The sequence below is a fragment of the Phyllostomus hastatus genome, unplaced genomic scaffold, assembly GCF_019186645.2.
Source record: "Phyllostomus hastatus isolate PE091 unplaced genomic scaffold, TTU_PhHast_1.1 phas_contig_159, whole genome shotgun sequence".
Classification (NCBI taxonomy): Eukaryota; Metazoa; Chordata; class Mammalia; order Chiroptera; family Phyllostomidae; genus Phyllostomus; species Phyllostomus hastatus.
This window is the reverse complement of record NW_025333640.1, coordinates 3,263,638-3,281,012: the sequence shown is the minus strand read 5'-3', so window position 1 is coordinate 3,281,012 and position 17,375 is coordinate 3,263,638. Positions and strand designations below refer to the sequence as shown.

Genomic DNA, 17,375 nt, shown 5'->3' with positions numbered 1-17,375 from the left:
GCCGGGACAGCTAGTTGGAATTGCGTTAACAGGTTCAATTTAGGGGGAATTAAAAATTCTTACAGGTCTTCCTTTTAAGGACATGTCTGTCCAGAATTGATAACTTCATCATACTATAGTTCACACAAATCAATTCAGAGAGAATGATACACTTGAATGGAAGACTAGAAAACATCTAGAAGAAGCATGAGAAAAAAATCTGTGACCTTGGGTCAGGCAAAGATTTGTTTGCTAGGACAGAAAATATGACAAATATACACCAGGAAAACATCAATTGGATAATTAAAAATCTGTTAATAGTTGCTCTTTAAAAGCCACTGTGAAAAAAATAAATGATAACAAGGAAAAAATATTTGCAAAACATATATTGACAAAGTCATTGTATCCAGAATACATTAAGAATTCTTTCAATGGAGAAAGAGCATGAACACAAAAGGACCACCTGCACTCTCAGAACCTCCTAGTTCAGTATTCCTAGGAAATACCCACTGACTTAGGATGAAGGGACATGGAATGCAATTAACTCTCAAAGTTAAGGGGAGAAATATGCATAATTTACGTGTTCACATGCATGTATATACAGAGAGAAAGCAATAAATCAAAAGGGACAAAATATTAATATTAAGGAAACTGGTACTATTCTTGCAACTCTTCTGTAAATTTGAAACTATATCAAAATTAAAAGTTACCCAAAAGTAATTTCCTAGTGTGCACTCTAAAGTTACTGCCACCACGAAACCCCTAATTTAAAACTGATTCCATCCCTGGATGGTGTGGTTCAGTGGGTTCAGGACTGACCTGCAAATCGAAAGGTCACCAGTTTGATCCCCAGTCAGAGCACACTCCTGGATTGCAGACCAGGTCCCTGGTTGGGAGCATGTGAGAGGCGACCAATAAATTTATCTCTTCCCCTTTCTCCTTTCTTTCCACTCTGTCTAAAACTATATTTAAAATCTTATTTTATTTTATTTTTTGAAGATTTAATTCATTTATTTTTAGAGAGGGGGGAAGGAGGGAGAAAGAGAGCGAGAGAAATATCTATGGGTGGTTGTCTCTCATGTGGCCCCCATCGGAACCGGGTTGGAAACCCAGGCGTGTGCCCTGACTAAGAATCAAACCAGTGACCCTTTGGTTCGCAGCCTGTGCTCAATCCACTGAGCTACACCAGCCAGGGTAAAATCTTTTTTTTTAAGTGATTCCACTTTGGGACCCTGACACACTGCTGGTGGGAACAGAAGATGATGTAGTGTTTTTGGGAAACAGCCCAAGAGCTTCTGAAAAAGTTAAACAGGCACATTATAGTACCTCACCTAATGATTCATCTTGTAGGCATTTAACCTAGAGAAATGAAAGCAAATCCCAACACACAGAGCTGTACACGGATGTTCATTACAGCTTCATTCACAATCATCTCAAACTAGTCACGTCCATTGGGGGGAACACAATGGAATACTAGTCGGCAATAAAATGGAGCAAAGTACTGACACAGGCAAAAACACAGATGAATCTCGAAAAAATGATGAAAGCCACCAGACACAAAGACCACATATTTTGTGAGTCTATTCATATAATGTTTCTAGAAAAGGCACAGAGAGAGAGAGCTAAGGATGGGAGAAAAGGATTGATTCAAAACAGACAAGAAGGACATTTCTGAGAAGATGGAAATTTTCTAAAATCAGATTCTGGTGATGATTGTACAACTGGACAAATGTACTTAAAATCATCAAACAGTATGCTTAAAATGGATGACCTCATTGTTATGTAATTATACTTCAATAAATCTGTAATAAAAAGTTCCACCAGAAGAGGGTGCCAGAGACCGCATATTCAAACACTCAGAACCAGCCAAAGGCAGTGATTTTCAACCTTTGTCATTTCATGGCACACAGAAGCTAATTACTAAAATTCTGCAGCACACCAAAAAATGTTATATTTTTTCCTGATCTGATGAAAAATAGATATAAGTTTAATTCATTCACATCAGATAGCTATTGCTGTGTTGGTGGTTGTCATTTTTTAAAATATGATCATCTAAAGGAAAAGAGGTCAGTGCCACTGACTAAATAGTCAGGTATTGAATGTTTTAAAAATTCTTGCAGGCTCTGGCTGGTGTTGCTCAGTGGACTGAGTGTGGGCCTGTGAACAAGAAGGTCACTGGTTCAATTCCCAGCCAGGGCACATACCGGATTTGCAGGCCAGGTCCCCAGTAAGGAACATGTGAGAGGCAACCACACATTGATGTTTCTCTCCCTCTGTCTCCCTCCCTTCCCATCTCTCTAAAAATAAATAAATAAAATCTGTAAAAAAATTCTTGCAGCCCACCAGTGCACCACGGTACACCATTTCAAAAGCGCTGACCTAGGGGATTATGTTTAATTTGCACAGACTACCTTCCACCCTCCCCTCTCATGGAGGGAATAAACTGGACCCTCAAGAAGGTGTTCTGCAGCCTCTCCATGCCCCACGGGGTCTCGCTGGGATAGGGCCACCGCCTTCATTCACAGGACGCCATTGGGACTGGCACACTGCAAATTTGTTGGAAAGCCTTCAACAGCCTAAAACAGCCTTGACAATCAAAAGACAACCTCAGCACACCCACCCTGCCCAGCCCTGATGGGGGAGAGTGTCAGAAGCAGGCAGGGGCGCCTGGGAGGCACAAACGCACCTTGGATCCCCAGTTGAGACACAGGCACCCGAGGAAAATAAGCACATACACACGAAATGCACATGTATGGACGCAGGTGTCTTCTGTTCAGCCATCCTCCCAGCAATGTGCAAACGTGACAGGCAAGGAAAAATTAAATAAAAAAAAAAACACAGGGTGGTAAGTAGGATCAGGAGCACATGAGAAAGTGATGGGGCCTCCCTGTTAAGAGGTTTTTCAATTGGATGGCAGAAGTTGTTTTCTATGAAAAGGGGAAAAGAAAGGCTGGAACTTGGATTATTGCTCATAGGTGACCCAACATTGCACCGGCAGAGCCACCTCCAGACTCCTGCCCATCAGAACCTTTGAGATGATAAATGCTTATTGTTTCATGCCACCAAGTTTGGGGGCAATTTGATCTGGGACTCTAGCTGGATTTCTTCAGAAGCGAGAATTGAATCCAGGATATCCAAAATCCACTTCTGGAATGGATGTGCCTTCCTCCAAGCTTGGGTCCATGTGGTGGTCCAACCTAATGCCACTGCATAAGCAGTTCAATGGCAGAAACCTAATTTAGATATGAACATTGTGGTGTAAAGGTTACTAGGCTACATCCCAGAGCAAGATGGCCTGGGTTCAGATCCTACCTTAGACATTTTGTAACAGTGCTGCCTTGGGCAGCTTAGGGAACTTCTCTGGGCCTCGTAGTCACCTCCGAAAACGGGGATATCAGACTTCGTGGAAGATTGAGTAGGTTGCTATAGTTACCTCATTTCTCTCTTGAGCCTTGTAGAGGGCAGGATTTTGCCCCTCAAAAAAGATATATTCCAATCCTAACCTATTATCCTCCTTCGTTCCCCTCATCTATCCCCCTCCCCATTCCCTTCATCTGTCCCCCCCACACCCTGGGAACGTGACCTCATTTGGACATGGGTTATTGCAGATGTTAAGATGAGGTCATAGTGAAATAGGCTGGGCCCTAATCGAATTACTGGTGTCCTTATAAGAAGAGGGAAATTTGGACACAGACACGCAAAGGAGATGGCCACATGAAGACGGACGTAGCAATCAAAATGATGTGTCTCCAAGCCAAGGAAGGCCAACGACTTCCCCACCCCCAGAAGCTGGAAGAGGCAGGAAGGCCCCTCCTCGCAGCCTTCAGAGGGAGCTCGGTCCTACCAATGCCTTGATTTTGGACTTCGGACTTCCAGAATGTGAGAATAGATTTCTGTTGTTTTAAGCCACCCATTTTGTGGTCATTTGTTACAGCTGCCCAGGGAAAAGGACTACAAACCTCTTTCCACCAGGTGGCAGAAAGCAAACCTCAATTAATGTCAGGTAATTCGATAAACTCACATTTCCTGGGGCCAGGTCTATCTAAGCTCATGGGTGGTGATGTGGTGTCTGAGAGTCGGGGCATCTGGGAGGCATCCTGCCCTTGAGCATCTCCCAGCCTGGCCAGCATCTTCAGAGGGTCCTTGTCCCACCCTCCTGGTCATTCATTGGCTGGTTGGACACTGGGGTCCTTCTACCTACAGGCTTTCTGCAGCTTCTCCCTCACTTCTGACATGTCTCTTGCTCCTGTGGGCCGCTGGGAAGTTCTGGGGCTCAGAGACAGAGTGGGGCAGTTGAAGCCTGTCACCGCCTTCCTGCTGCCACTTTTGTGTGGTCACTCCACAGCCTCCTCTCCACCCTGGGCTTTCCCTTGACCCTTCTGTCTGGTCCACATCCAACTCAGGTGACTCTGGGGTCCCTGAGGTACCAGGTCTGAGGTCTCCAAGAGAAGCCCAGGGAATTCCAAAGCTTTGGAAACACAAACCTATTTTTTCTCAAACTTCCATCCAGACCTTGGATTTCCACCAAGTAAAGCACAGCTCAGGAGCCAAGAAGGAAATCTGTGCTTCCTCCTTTCGTCTCTGTTGTGTCATCCATCCCCTTCCCCTGGACTCAGGAGGCTGCCTCCCTGCTGGCCAGGCTGCGGCAGGCAGGGACGGTAAAAGAAAGAACCAGCAGGGAACACACACCAGCAAAAGTTCCAAATGTTATCCAACCCCGTACACAGGGCTTTTCACAAGTGAGAATGTGGAATGGCTGCCATAAAATGCTTCAAATTTCTACATAGACCTAGAATCTTCCTTTCTGAAGAAACTCAGATCTGTGCCATCCAGAGGAACTTTCTACCGTGATGGCAACAGGCTAGGTCTGTGCCGTCGGTACGGACAGTCCCCAGCCACATGTGACCCCCCAGCAATTGACATGCAGCCAGTGCATCTGAGGAACTGAATTTTAAATTTTATTTAATTTTAATTCTTTTTAAGCAGCTACAGGTACCCAGCAGAAGCCAGACGAGACAAGCCAGCTTCGAATGAGCTGGTATCCCAGCTGAAAGTCTGCATCCACGGGAGGGGGAGAGCCAGGCGCACAGAGGGAGGCAATTAGCAGGCTGGGCCATAAATAAAACACACTTCAATTACAGGCCAGTTGAGGGATCACGGGTGGAAACCTATTTTGCGGTTCATATATGGCAGCCCTCACTTTCTCCTTCGTAGACTAGCCACAAAAACCCAAGGTATGTATTTACATCAGAACCTCTGGGGGTTGCGCATCCCAGGATCTGAACCCTCAATTTCCCTCTAGTAAAAAAGCACAGGCCAGGGGCAATGGGCGAGATCTCTGGTTCATGTGGATCCCTCCCAGGAGCCTGTGGCCAGTTATAAGAATGTATTAGGGCCCTGTCAGCATTATATGAATTTTGAACACAGCAGGGCTTAGAGCCACTGAGATTAAAACAAGATTAACTCCAATTCAAACCACATTTGGAGTAAAATAAAACAAGAAAGAGAATGGAGGTCTCACTGAGGTGGTGACCTCTGAGCCAGAGCTGAAGATGAGGGAGTGAGTCAGTGGCTGTTGGGGGGGAAGCTGTCCCTGGCAGAGGGAATGGGTAGTGCAAAGGTCCTGGGGTAGGCAAAAACTTGGCCTCTCACTCCAAAACTCTAGACTGACCACTTCACATCTTGAGTAGGCATTTCAAACCAAGCTAAAACAGAACTCTTGAATCCCTCAACAGCCCCCTACAACCCACCCCCGCACTTATCTCTGACATCACCTCAGGCTTAGAATACCCACCTCTCCTTCCTACCTTGAACCCTGGGGACAGTGTACCAGCCTCAAGGCCTTTGCAGTAACTGCTTTCAGTTCTCAGATCCGCAGTCCCCGGGCTTGGAGGGCGGTTGGGAAAATTCCTGATAAAAATGTGTAGCCCGAGGCTTGGCTTATGGGTTGTGCAGGATAAAAGGGAGCTGTTAAGTTTTCCTCCGAAAGGAGGTTTGAAGCTTGATTTGCATTGCACATTAATATCATGAAAACGTTATTAGCTCATATCTGAGGATTAAAGTGAGAGAGCTAAAGATTCCCCCCACCCCAAGTGCCGGCCTCACACCGCCTCCACGCCTCTTCCCCCTCTCTTGCCAATAGCCACTCTTGGGCATCGCGAAAAATTATCAGGCTTCTCACCAAACAGTGCAACTACACGCTGCCCAGTCCCTCTCCAAGTTGCACCCTCTGAACCCAAGCCCCACGCCCTTCTAGCTATCCCTGCCCCCGCCAGCATCTTAACTGCCTGCAGCTCTGCACACTGCTCCTCCCTGCAGTGGGACTGCGAGGGTTAAATCCCGTCCCCGGGTGCGCTGATTGACAGCCAGGACGGCGGCTGGGGCAAGACGACCAATCAATGACAGCAGCCGAGGCCCACGTGGGCAATAGGCCTCGCAATTGGTCAGAGTCCCCGGCGGCCGCCCCCGGAGCCCGAGCCCACGTGCAGCTGCTGCTTGTTCATTGATCCGGTTCGCGGTACAGGTGGAGGCGGGGCGGAGCCGGGGCGGGCCGGGGCGGGACCAGGGCGGGCAGGGGCGGGGCCCGACGGGTCAAATGGCCCTCCGGGTGAGGGTGGGGGCGAGGCGTTTCCTCTTGGCTTGAACTTGGCTGACCCCCGCAGCTTCCTTCTTGCTTATTGTGAGCTTCCATCCTAAGGGAGGTGAGTAGGCCCTGGGATTTTAGGAGGACTCCAAGGTCACTGAGCTGGGGAGGAGCAGGCTTAGAGGGCGTTGAGGGGCAGAAGCGAAGTAAAGAAGGGACTTGGTGTCACAGGAGTGATTGGGGTAGAGAGGTCTCTCCTACCTGAGAAATTCCTAATTCACCTGGCCAACTCTTACTCTTCCTTCGAAATCTCTTTCCATTGGTGTTCTCCTGTGCTTTAGGAAATTGTCTCAAAACCGAGATTGAGCTTTGGCATCCTCTGGGATCCCCAAGCCCTGACCACTCTTCCCCCACACCTCATAGGGTGAGGTCCTTGGGGTCCCCAGTGTTAATCAGCACAGCTGCAGGCACCAGCGTGTGGGAGGAGTGTTGAACATAGGCTGTAGGGAATGCAGTGGGGTACTGGAGGTCAGGGATGGGGTTGGGGGCCATGGTGAGGGGTGCAGGAGGCCCAGGCATGGGGTGTGGCTTGTCTCTCCCTGTCATTGCCCAGCCTTCTGCCTTCAGGACCTGCAGTCTTCTTGTTGCTTTTAGAATCCTTGGGAGTACTGCCTGAAGCCGACCTCTGGTGGCTATCTTAACCCCAGGAGCACCCTCCAATGATGGCGACACCCTCAGGAAGTTTGGTGAGGAGCGTGTGGTGTGGCATTAACTCCTGGGGGTGGGGGAAGAGCCTGGGGTTCATATCCAATTCTCCTGCTTCTGTGGAGGGACTCAGGGTGGCTGGCCAGGCCTTTAAGCTGGGGTCACTAACCTGTCATACCTGAGAGGTGCCAAGGCACTTGCTTTTTAAAATTAAACTTCTTATAACCCAGGTGTAAAACACTGACTATATCGTCTGTTCTGTTAATATTTTACAAGTGAAATCCTCCCTCTTCCAGATGTTACTTCCCAGGGAAGACCACTGCTAAAAGTTTAGGCCAGGAGTGGGCAAATTTCTCCCATAAAGGGCCAGAGAAGGAATACTTCAGATTTTTAAGGCAAGAGGCAAAATGGAAGATACTGTATAGCACTTAAGTAGGAAGAGAGAAGGCAGATTCCCTTCTTGTTTTAGGAGATCCCATCTCAACCCTCCCCCACCCTTTCCAGGTTCATCAGGAGGCCAGCCCTGCAGCCCCGGACTATCAGGGCATCCTGGATCAGCTCAAGAAGCAGTTCCCTAGGTGAGGACAATTCATGGGGGTCCTAGATCCCACTGAGGGAAAGAATCCTATCTGGTGACTTGGTGGCACAGAAGTCCCTTGACCCAAAAGACAGGACCAGTAATGGGGGAGCCTGAAGCAAAAAGAAAACCAGGAATATTAACCCCGGCTTTTACTTAAATCTTTGATTTGTTGTTATTCGGCATGAATGTCCTTGCAGTTGTGTATACGATTTTTCAATGCTGCATTAAAATCATATTCACCTTGACACTGTCTTAAATGTGGCTCCTTGAAGGGGACCCTCATTCCCTCCCAGCCAGGGGGCTAGGGGACAGATGCACTAGTTCTGGGGAAGAGCCCTGCCCCCTCCTCCCAGCTGGTCTCTCTTCTCCACAGGTTCCCCCCTCACTTGCCCGAACAGGTGGAGAGCATTTACTTCTTGGTGAGCCACAGAGCAGGCAGCCCCTCTGGGCAGCCTCTGGAAAGGCTGTCCCGTTTGGCCTCAGGAGCAAGGTTTTGAGACACCCTCTTTATTTATTTTGCTAACTTTGGGCAAGCCAGTTAACACATTGAGTCCTGGCTTCATGTGAGTTTTTCTTCATAGTAATTTTGCTGCAAAAACTAAAAGTTCCATGTTTAAAAGAAGAATTTCTACTTCAACAACAATTAAAATAAAAAATATTTTTAAAATAAGTAAATAAATAAAGGAAGTATTTCTTCAGCCCACCGCACATGACCAGGGTTCCTGCCCTTGAGGGGTACATGATCTGTATCCCAGTGTCCACGATGTTCTTTATCCACAGTGTCCAACAGGACACTGTATGCAGCAATTGAGTACTTTTAAGGGCCTGAGTTTTTTAACTGGTTTAAATTTAAATAGCCACACTTGACTAGTGGCTATCTCTTGGGACAGGGCAGCTACAGGGACAAATACGTAGAGAAACAAGATTCAGAAGATGTAGGCATTACAAGGAAAATAGGTGGGGTGAGAATGAGTAGATTTTGGGCTGAGGTAGTCAGGAAGGGCTTCTCAGAGGAAGTGATGTTCGCAAAGGATAAGGGGCTCCTGCCACCCCTAGAGAGAACTGGGAAGGGTGTTCCAGGCAGAGGGCACACTGTGTGCAAAGGCCCCTGGGCAGGACTATGTATGGGCCTGTTGGAAAAGTTAAGGAGGCCAGTGGGGCTGGAGCAGAGTGGGCAAGGGGCTGAGGATGGGCCAGGGAAGGGGGTGGGAAGAGGTCTCTAGGAAACCCCTTGACCTTTCCATCTAGAATGAAATCCAGGGGTCTCCCTAATTAGCTCCCATTTTGAATGTGTGGTTCTATTTGATAAGAGTAGGGTTTGCCCAGGGTCACACAGCTGGGGGGAGCACGCACAGCATTCAAATTCCAGACCGTTACCCACTTCCCTTGACTGCCACTCAGTGTGATTTCTGTTGTTCCTTTGTAGCTCCAGAAGGTTCGACAGGGTCTACAGGAACATCACAGGCAGGTAAGTGAGTCACCAGGAACTTGGGATACAGCTGCCCCTCCGTGAAAGGCGGGAGAGGGGGAGAAGGTGCGGGAAGAGTGGGGATGGGGGCAGGTTGTTCAGGGCCTTCTGGGCCTTGGGGAGGACTTGGGCTCTTACCCCGGGGGAGTGGGAGTCCTGGAGTGCTGTGGGCCGAGGAAGGGCAGGACCTGGAAGCCCCAGGATATCAGCGGATCCCCACATCTTGGCAGTGTATCTCCCATCCTCTCCCTGAGCCTCTTCTTCGTGGCCTGTCCCCAGGGTCCTCGTGTGGCTCAGATGAGGCCAGGCGCATTTTCAGCGCTTGGTAGTCGGTTGCTTCAGCTTCGAAGGGCCTGTTATGTGTGACAGACACGCCCGGATTACCATCTTCCCTGTGTCTGAGAGTCCTCAAGGGCCCAGCTCCCGGGCGAGCCAGGGGCAGGTCTGCACCAGGGGCTCTGGCTCCCTTCACAGGGCGCTTTGCCTGGGTTGAAGCATGACTTCCACCCCTGCCTGTCCTCCTGCCACCTGGCCCCTTTCTCTTGGGTTCTGGCAGGACTTCCTGCCCGTGCCAGATGTGACTGGCAGAGGGCCAGGGCCGTGTCTGCAATTTAGCAGGGGCTGGGGTGGGAAGCTTAAGGAACAGGGGAGAGACAGATTGGGGTGGGGGCAGGGCAGGAAGCAACCAGAACAGTTATTCATTCAACAGATACTTATCCATCACCTTGCCAAGTGCTGTTGTAGGCGCCAGGGAAATAGCAAAGATGAAGGCAGACAAACCCCTGCCCTTGGGGTGAGAGGAGCTTGGTAAACAGAAGTGTCAGATGGTGAGGGCGGGGCAAGGTAGGCGCTGAATGGAGCAGCCCCGAGGGGATGTGGGGCACCAGGATGGGAGAGGGTTGCCCTTCAGGGTGGTCAGGAAGGGCTTGCTGAGGTGACATTTGACCAGAGAACTGGAGGGAGCCATGAGGGTATCTGAAAAACAACACATGCAAAGGACCTGGGGTGGGACCACACCTGAGGTGTTGGAGAAGCAGCAGCGGAGGCTCCTGTGGCTGGAACAGAGTGAGAGAGGGAAGGGGTGAGGGCAGGCTGTGCAGGGGCTGCCAGGGCCATGGTGAGGACTTGGGTTTTTACCCCAGGGAGGTGGGAGCCCTGGAGGGCTGTGAGCAGAGGGACAGGACCTGACTCAAGTGCTTATGGGCGTCCTCTGGCCACCACAGGAAGACAGGCTGTAGGGGCTGGGGCAGGAGCTGGGGGACCCGGGAGGACCATCCAGGTGTGGGAGGCTTGGCACTTACAGCAGTTAGGTGGTGAGAAGTAATCAGACTGTGGACTGTGTCTAGGGGAGGAACCAGACAGAACTTGTTGAGGATCAAGGCGGGGGAGGGGGGCGGGACAAGGCCCCAAGACAGGCTACTTCTGTTGCTGCCCAACCCCGAAAGGCTCCCCACCCCCAGGCGATGATCCCTAGCAGCCTTGACAGCCTTGTGGTCCGGGAACAGACCACCTCCTCCTACTCCCTCTTGATTTCCCAGCTTCCTTGCTGTGCATTTAAAATCCCAAGCAGCAGCAGCAGCTGCCCCCCTGCTCCCCACCTTCTGCCTGCACGCAGCTCTCCCCAGGGAAGGCCAGCCAGCAGGCAGGAGGGAGCAGCACTTTTCATGCTGAGTGCATTAAAGTGCCAGTAAATTGCACATTAACGAGCCAGGGCGAATTGGGGAAGGCTCCCCTGGGCCTCCTGCCGCTGGGAGGCCCAGCTGGGGAATCCATCACTGATGGCCCCAGGAGGCAGCAGCCCTGAGGGCCCAGAGCAGGGCTGCTACGCCCCAGCCCCTCCCACCACCTTGCGGTTTGCCCAACAGGCAGGGGCAGGGGGCCAGCTGTTTGAGGAGGCAGGTAAACACTGCCTGGCCCCCCTGTTTTCTCTGACTGGGGAATTGGCTTTGCTTTTCTGGGGCTTAGTTTTCTCATCCGCAAAATGGGAATGCCAGCAGTGCCTGTTAAACAGTACTGCCTGCCGTTGGTGCTTACGCTGCATTTCTTGTTTCTTTTTTTAATTTTATTTTTTAGAGAGAGGGGAAGGGAGGAAGAGAAACATCAATGTGTGCCTCTCATGTGGTCCTCACAGGGGACGTGGCCCGCAACCCAGGCATGTGCCCTCACTGGGAATTGAACCGGCAACCCTTTGGTTCACAGCCCAAGCTCAATCCACTGAGCCATACCAGCCAGGGCTGCTGCATATGTTTATTAACTATCTTTCTTTGTGAAAGAAAGATGTTTTCCCAATATTTTGGAGGTTTCTCTGGGCCAGACAGTTCTGGGGAGCTTCTCAGCATCTACCAGGAGGGGAGTGGGTATCTGCCTCCAGAGCCACAGGCCAGCCAAGACAAGAGTCCCTGCTATCCTACACGGTAGCCATGGGACACATGTGGCTGTTTAAGTTGACTTAAACAAGTGGCACCAGTTACATGTCAAATGCTCAATAGCCACATAAAGCTAGCAGCCACCCCACTAGACAAACAGCTCTAGAACAATTGTCTGTCGCTATGTTCGGTCTGGTACCGGATTAAATATAGCTGCACGCGCACACATTTCCACACTTCGAATTCCTGGCAATATCAGCTGGGAGGTTCCAGCTGTGTTTGCTCTGTTCTCAGCTGTGTGTCGGGCACACTCTAGGAATCGCTGCCCTCGGTTCTAGGTGCCTGTGCCGCCAGGCTGAGTAGTCGCTGGCCCCATGTGGCTGTTCAACACTTGAAATGTGGCCACTGGAACTGCAGAAATGTCATTTTTAATTGTACTTAACTTTGTTTAAATAGCCACCATGGCTGGTAGCTTCCGTGCAGGGCCGCACAGCCCCGTGGAAGGAGAGGTTAGAAACAGACACAGCGTCTGCTTCAGGGCACGGAGAAAACCGCAGGATATTAGGTAGGAGGGAGCACGTCCTCAGAGCAGAAAGGTGGGCGGTGCAGAGGTAGAAAAGGAAACAGATCGCTTAGTCCCCTCCATGACCCTAGAAGTTTTTAACTGAAGTTGGAATCGGTGCAGTCCTGTGGCTGGACTTGAAATATAAAATAACGTAAGCGACCCTCCCACCGGGTCTCCCAGTTGTCCTACTGCCTGCCAGCCCCTCTCCCCAAGAGGCAACAATCAGTTTCTTAGTGTCTTTCCAACATTTAAGCAATTTCCACTGTCACGCCTATGCGGGGACACGTACACAGTTTTTGCTTCCTGGAGCCATTTTAAAGCCACAGTATTCAGGGTTTAGTTTTCAGACATCCCCAGAAAACAACTGGACATGAACCAGGATCTGACTCCGCTTTCTGCCATGCTATCACAGCGACTGTCCTATAAGGTTAGATTTTATCACCCACGGTTGAGGCTGCCCTCTGGGCGCCGAAGCCTCGCTTTACACAAGGTACAGTGCCAAGGGCTCTGTCGTTACCGGGAATCACTCCCAAATGTTCAATATAGGTCGTGCAACCCCGTGTCACACACAGAAACCTGGCTTACAGGACGGGGTTCAAGCTCAGGGCTGTCGGTTACAAAGCTTTAACTAGAATGATGTCCCCCACCCGCACCCCCACCCAGGTAGAAAATTTCCTACAGATCCTGGAGACCTGCAGCCAACCCCTGGGCTTCCAGGCTGGGGAGGTAGGTTTCTGGATCCTCCAGGAGGGAGGGGCATGCTCGGGGCATGGGGCACATCCTCTCATCCCTCACAACACGGTACCTGCAGCACCAGGTAAGCCGGGCCTCCTTTGATTAGCAGGCTGAGCAGGACTCCCAGAGACCCGCCAGCCCCGTGGCTTCCCAGCACCCAGAGGTCAAGCCCCCACGGCCCTCCAGTCTTCAGGGGCAGAACTTCAAAGACGTCATGGCCACAAGGTCATCTGATTGGCTCCAGCGGCCCTCTGGAGTGGACAGGCCCCCAGCCCAGCAGGCAGACGTGTGGCTGCCCTGGGACTCTGAGCCCCAGCTTTGGCAGGATGTTCTGACCCAGCAACTTTGGCAGATTTTTGCTGGGACCCACGATAAGGCGGACCAACTGAGACGCAGATGTGAGTCTTCCTGAGGGTGGGAAGGGGGTGGCCTCAAACTGTGTGGAGGGCAGCATGGATTGAACCTTGTTCTCCTACTGTCTCTCTCCATCGTCTTCCTCCCTCCCATCGTCATAGTGCCAGAACAGGTGCCAGACCTGGTAAGTAACCGGGCTGCGTGGGTATCCTGGCTGGGCTCCCAGGTGGGGACGTTCAAGTCTCGGTGGGATCAGTCCACGTCCTCCACCTGAGCCCTTTCGTGCCCTCCACGGAGCCAGGACTGTGCCTGAGACTGTCTCCAACTCTTCCTGGGTGGGAGGACTCGGGCACTTGCTTAGTCCCGTCCTCACTGCCTGGGCCTCCTCCTTAAGTTTTCTGGTTCTAAGACTGACCCTGTACAGATCCTCCGGTCTGACCAGATCTCCATGTTTCTTACGTGCAGGAAAGCCAGGACCCAGAACCAGGCTACTTTGGAGCAGAACCCTATACCGAAGATACTTTGGGTAATCCCAGTGGGAGGGGGCAGGCAGCCTGCTCCAGGGGGCTATGCCTGCTGCTGAGCCGCTCTTGTCTCTGCCCAGTTCTCAGCCCACCTGTGCCCTTCCAACACCCCCTGCAGGTTCCCAAGAAGGGAGCACAGAACCAGACATGGCACCAGGGATGATGCTCTCCTGCATGGCCCAGGTGAGACCAGGTCTCAGTTGGTACCCTCCCCCGCTACTCAGAGTCTGGGGGTCTGGGCAGAGAAAGCCAGCTTGGCTTAGCTGTGATCTTGACCCACCTGCAGGAGCCTTCTGGGAGAGACTGTTCCTTTCTGAAGCCCATGTAAGTGTTGGAACCGCCCCTCCTATCTGTGTCTCTGTCCCCAGGAGGTGGAGGGGACCAGAGGTACAGGCATGTCCTCACCCCTCCCACAGTGCTGTCCTCCGAAACTAGAGATGAGGGGTCTGGGTAGGGATGTGTGACTTCATGCCAGCATCACTGCCCCTCCCCCCATAACCAGCCTGTGTTCAGGGGATTTGGGGAAGGAACTCCCACGGAATGGCGGCGGGGGGTGGGGGGGCCTGTGTCGGAGCTCATTGCAGACAGTCCCAACCTTGTGGTCTGAAGCTGGGGGAGCCCAGATGTGGGGGAGAGAGCTTTCTTAGAGGAAGGGGCATAGTGGCTAGGACCTTGAAGGATGAGCCGTTGTCATCCAGGGTGGGGCAAAGCATTCCAGGCAGAAGGGAGTGGTGTTTAGTTGAGAGGGAGAAGACCTGGAGGGGCGTGGGTAGGAGACTGGGGAAGTGGTGTGGAGTCAGGGAAGAAGGCCGGAGAGAAACCCCCACATCTGAAAAAGAATGAAGCCCCTCCAGGGCTTGCTGGGCACCTCCCTCTAGGCAGGCCAGTAACCCGAGGTCTCCCCTCCTAAGATGCTGGGACCCTGAGGACTTCGAAGACACATGGAAGGGGCCAGACGCCTTGCCCTGGCGGTCCAAGAAGGTGGCCGTCCCACACCGAATGGAGAAGAGGCGGACGCTAAACCACGGGGAGCTCGTGCTGGCCACGGCAGTCAGCAGCTTCACGCGGCACGTGTTCACCTGCAGCAGGGGTGGCATCAAGGTGTGGAGCCTGGTCCGCCAGGTGGTGGAGGACAGGCTTCCTGACAGCCACCTGCGCGTGCAGGTGAGAGTGGGGCTAGCTGCAGAGGGTGGGGCTTGGGGGAGCAGGAAGAGCTGCCTACAGCGGAGGTAGCTCACTAGTGCCTCTGTCCATCCCAGGCCCGCAGGGCCTACCTGCGCACCTGCCTGCTGTTCCCCAACAGCACCGCCCTGTTGACGGGTGGCCACAACTTACCCGGTGTGAGCGTGTGGGACCTGATGGCACCCTCCCTGCACGTAAGAGATGAGCTGCCCTCTGCAAGTCTCACCTGTCAGTCCTTGGCTGCCACCCTGGAGGACAGCCTAGCCTTTGCCAGTTTCACTGATGGCATCGTCAGGATCTGGGACCTGCGGGATCAGAGCGTGGTTAGGTGTGGCCCCAGGGTGGGTGGGATTGCCCTGAGAACTCCTTCCAACCTTGTTTGCTGAGCAAGGATTCAGCAGTTCCAAGGTTAAAGCCCCTTGTGTGCTTGAACTCAGATTTGAGATGAAGACCCAGGTTCAAATTTTGGCTGGGCTGTTTTTTCAAAGTTCAGTCCTGGTACTTTCTCTCTACCTCAGTTTCCCCAACTATCAACTGAAGGTGGTTGGGCAGGTGGTGTTCCTTGGGTCCAAAGCTTAGAATCTCATTTCCAATCTCCTCCTGATGCCTCTCCGGACCAGGGACCTGCTAGTCCCCCCAAATGGAGCAAGGAGCATCGCTGTCAAAAACCGGAAGGTCTGGGTTGGGGGGATGGATGCCTGTCTGCGGTGCTGGGACCTGAGGACCACCAAGGAGCCCCTGGAATACCAATTTGAGTCTCAGGTGTGCAGCTGGGATGTAGCCTTCGTAGTCAGGTAGCAGCTGGGCCTCAGGCTAGAGGAGATAGATAGATGCTGGGGGGGTAGTGGTACCCCAAGTCTTGGTGATGCTGGGGGGAATAGGGATCATTAGAAATATTCTTTCCTGTTGCTCAAATAACATTGGATGCTTTCATAGTCTTTGTGATACTCCCATAAAGTAGAGAGGACCAACCCATTCTACAGATGAGCAAATCGAGGCCTAGAGATGTGAAATTGATTGTTGGGGCCTTGCAGCCAGGAAATGGGCAGGTGGTCAGCACGTGGGATGGGTCTCTGTGCCCCTGTCCATCTCCTGGGCCAGGCAGGTCCCTGACCAGGTTCCTTCCTGCCACCTACCCCCAGATAATAAGCCTGTCCCCCAGCCCCCAGGAGGACTGGGTTCTGGTGGGCACAGGTAATGGCCAGCAGTGGCTACAGCCCACCCTCGGGGGCCAGAAACACATGGTGGGCTGTAAGAACAACACTATCCTCGGTCTCAAGTTCTCCCCTCTCGGTGAGTGGCCAGGAGTAGGGGAGTACCCTGGGGCCCCCAACCTCCCATAGGACTCCCCCTCTTTCTGACCCTTCCCGAGCACCTTCCCCCTCTACCCTTCATCGGCAGGAATCTCTCAGTGATGCTCTCCTTAGGGACATGCGGGAGGTGGGGGCCCCCTCCATTTCTCAGGTGTCGACTTTGGCCTTCGGCTGCCAGCTCTGATCTGGTGCCCTCTGCCTCCTTCCAGGCCAGTGGTGGGTGAGCGTCGGGATGGACAACCTGGTTAGCATTTACAGCATGCCCACAGGAGCCATGGTGTTCCAGGTACCGGGGTGGGCTGGGCGTGGGGCAGGCGGGGCTTAGGGATCCTGGGCGCTCCGGCTGAGCCCAGGAGGCCCCGTAGGGACCACATTTGAACTGACAGGCACAGTTAGGGGCAAGGATGAGTGAGCTCTCCTTGTTTTGCTCCCTGACCCTCCCAGGTACCTGAGACCACCTCTGTCATGTGCTGTGATGTGTCCCTTAACAACCGTCTGATTGTCACAGGGTCCAGGGACCACGCTTCCGTGTACCAGATCACGTACTAAGGGGCTCACTACTGTCATCTCAACTCAGGGTCCTTTTCCTCCCGTGAGGGGTCGTGGTGCAGGGGCATGATGGGCGGCTGGTGGTCTCTGTCACGTGTAATAAAGCAATGGAAAAAGCAGAGCTGGTCTGGTTCTGTGTCCTGCACCCTGGCCATCTTGCGGAGATCTGGAAGGACCCTGTGCAGCCTGGGTCTCTCAGCCATCAAAGCCCGAACCCCCTCTGCGGGGAATGAGCACAGAGCACTTCCCCCGCTCCCCTGCGCTGACCTCTCGTCTCACGGAAAGCTGTTTTTCTGCCGCTTCCTTAACCGTCCCAGAGATGGGGTTCTGTCCTTCCCAACACACCCTGTCTGGCTAGACCAGAGCTCTTCACCCTCTCGGTAGGGCCCCGAGATCCGCATCTGTTCCCCTGTCCCAGACTAAACCGTCCCAAACGGTGTCACACAGGCCTACCTTCCTTAGCCACAGAATT

The 17,375-nt window shown here is 52.3% G+C and overlaps 1 protein-coding gene across 3 annotated transcripts; it reads left to right on the top strand.

Moving 5' to 3' along the window:
• Positions 1–6,549: 6,549 nt before the first annotated feature.
• Positions 6,550–17,015, top strand: TLE6 (TLE family member 6, subcortical maternal complex member). Of its 3 annotated transcripts, none has more exons than XM_045831354.1 (17): positions 6,550–6,680; positions 7,217–7,308; positions 7,772–7,845; positions 8,221–8,266; positions 9,274–9,315; positions 12,910–12,972; positions 13,091–13,379; positions 13,497–13,519; positions 13,801–13,861; positions 13,978–14,042; positions 14,146–14,183; positions 14,771–15,023; positions 15,119–15,369; positions 15,662–15,803; positions 16,184–16,334; positions 16,564–16,640; positions 16,799–17,015. In XM_045831354.1, the coding sequence occupies exons 2-17, from the start codon at positions 7,282–7,284 to the stop codon at positions 16,901–16,903; spliced, it is 1,707 nt and encodes a 568-aa protein (XP_045687310.1). In that variant the 5' UTR covers positions 6,550–6,680; positions 7,217–7,281; the 3' UTR covers positions 16,904–17,015. The 3 variants fall into 3 exon arrangements, with proteins under 3 accessions (XP_045687310.1, XP_045687308.1, XP_045687309.1); XM_045831352.1 differs by having other exon boundaries at positions 13,088–13,379; XM_045831353.1 differs by lacking the exon at positions 6,550–6,680 and adding an exon at positions 6,866–6,986 and having other exon boundaries at positions 13,088–13,379.
• The last annotated feature ends 360 nt before the right edge of the window (positions 17,016–17,375 follow it).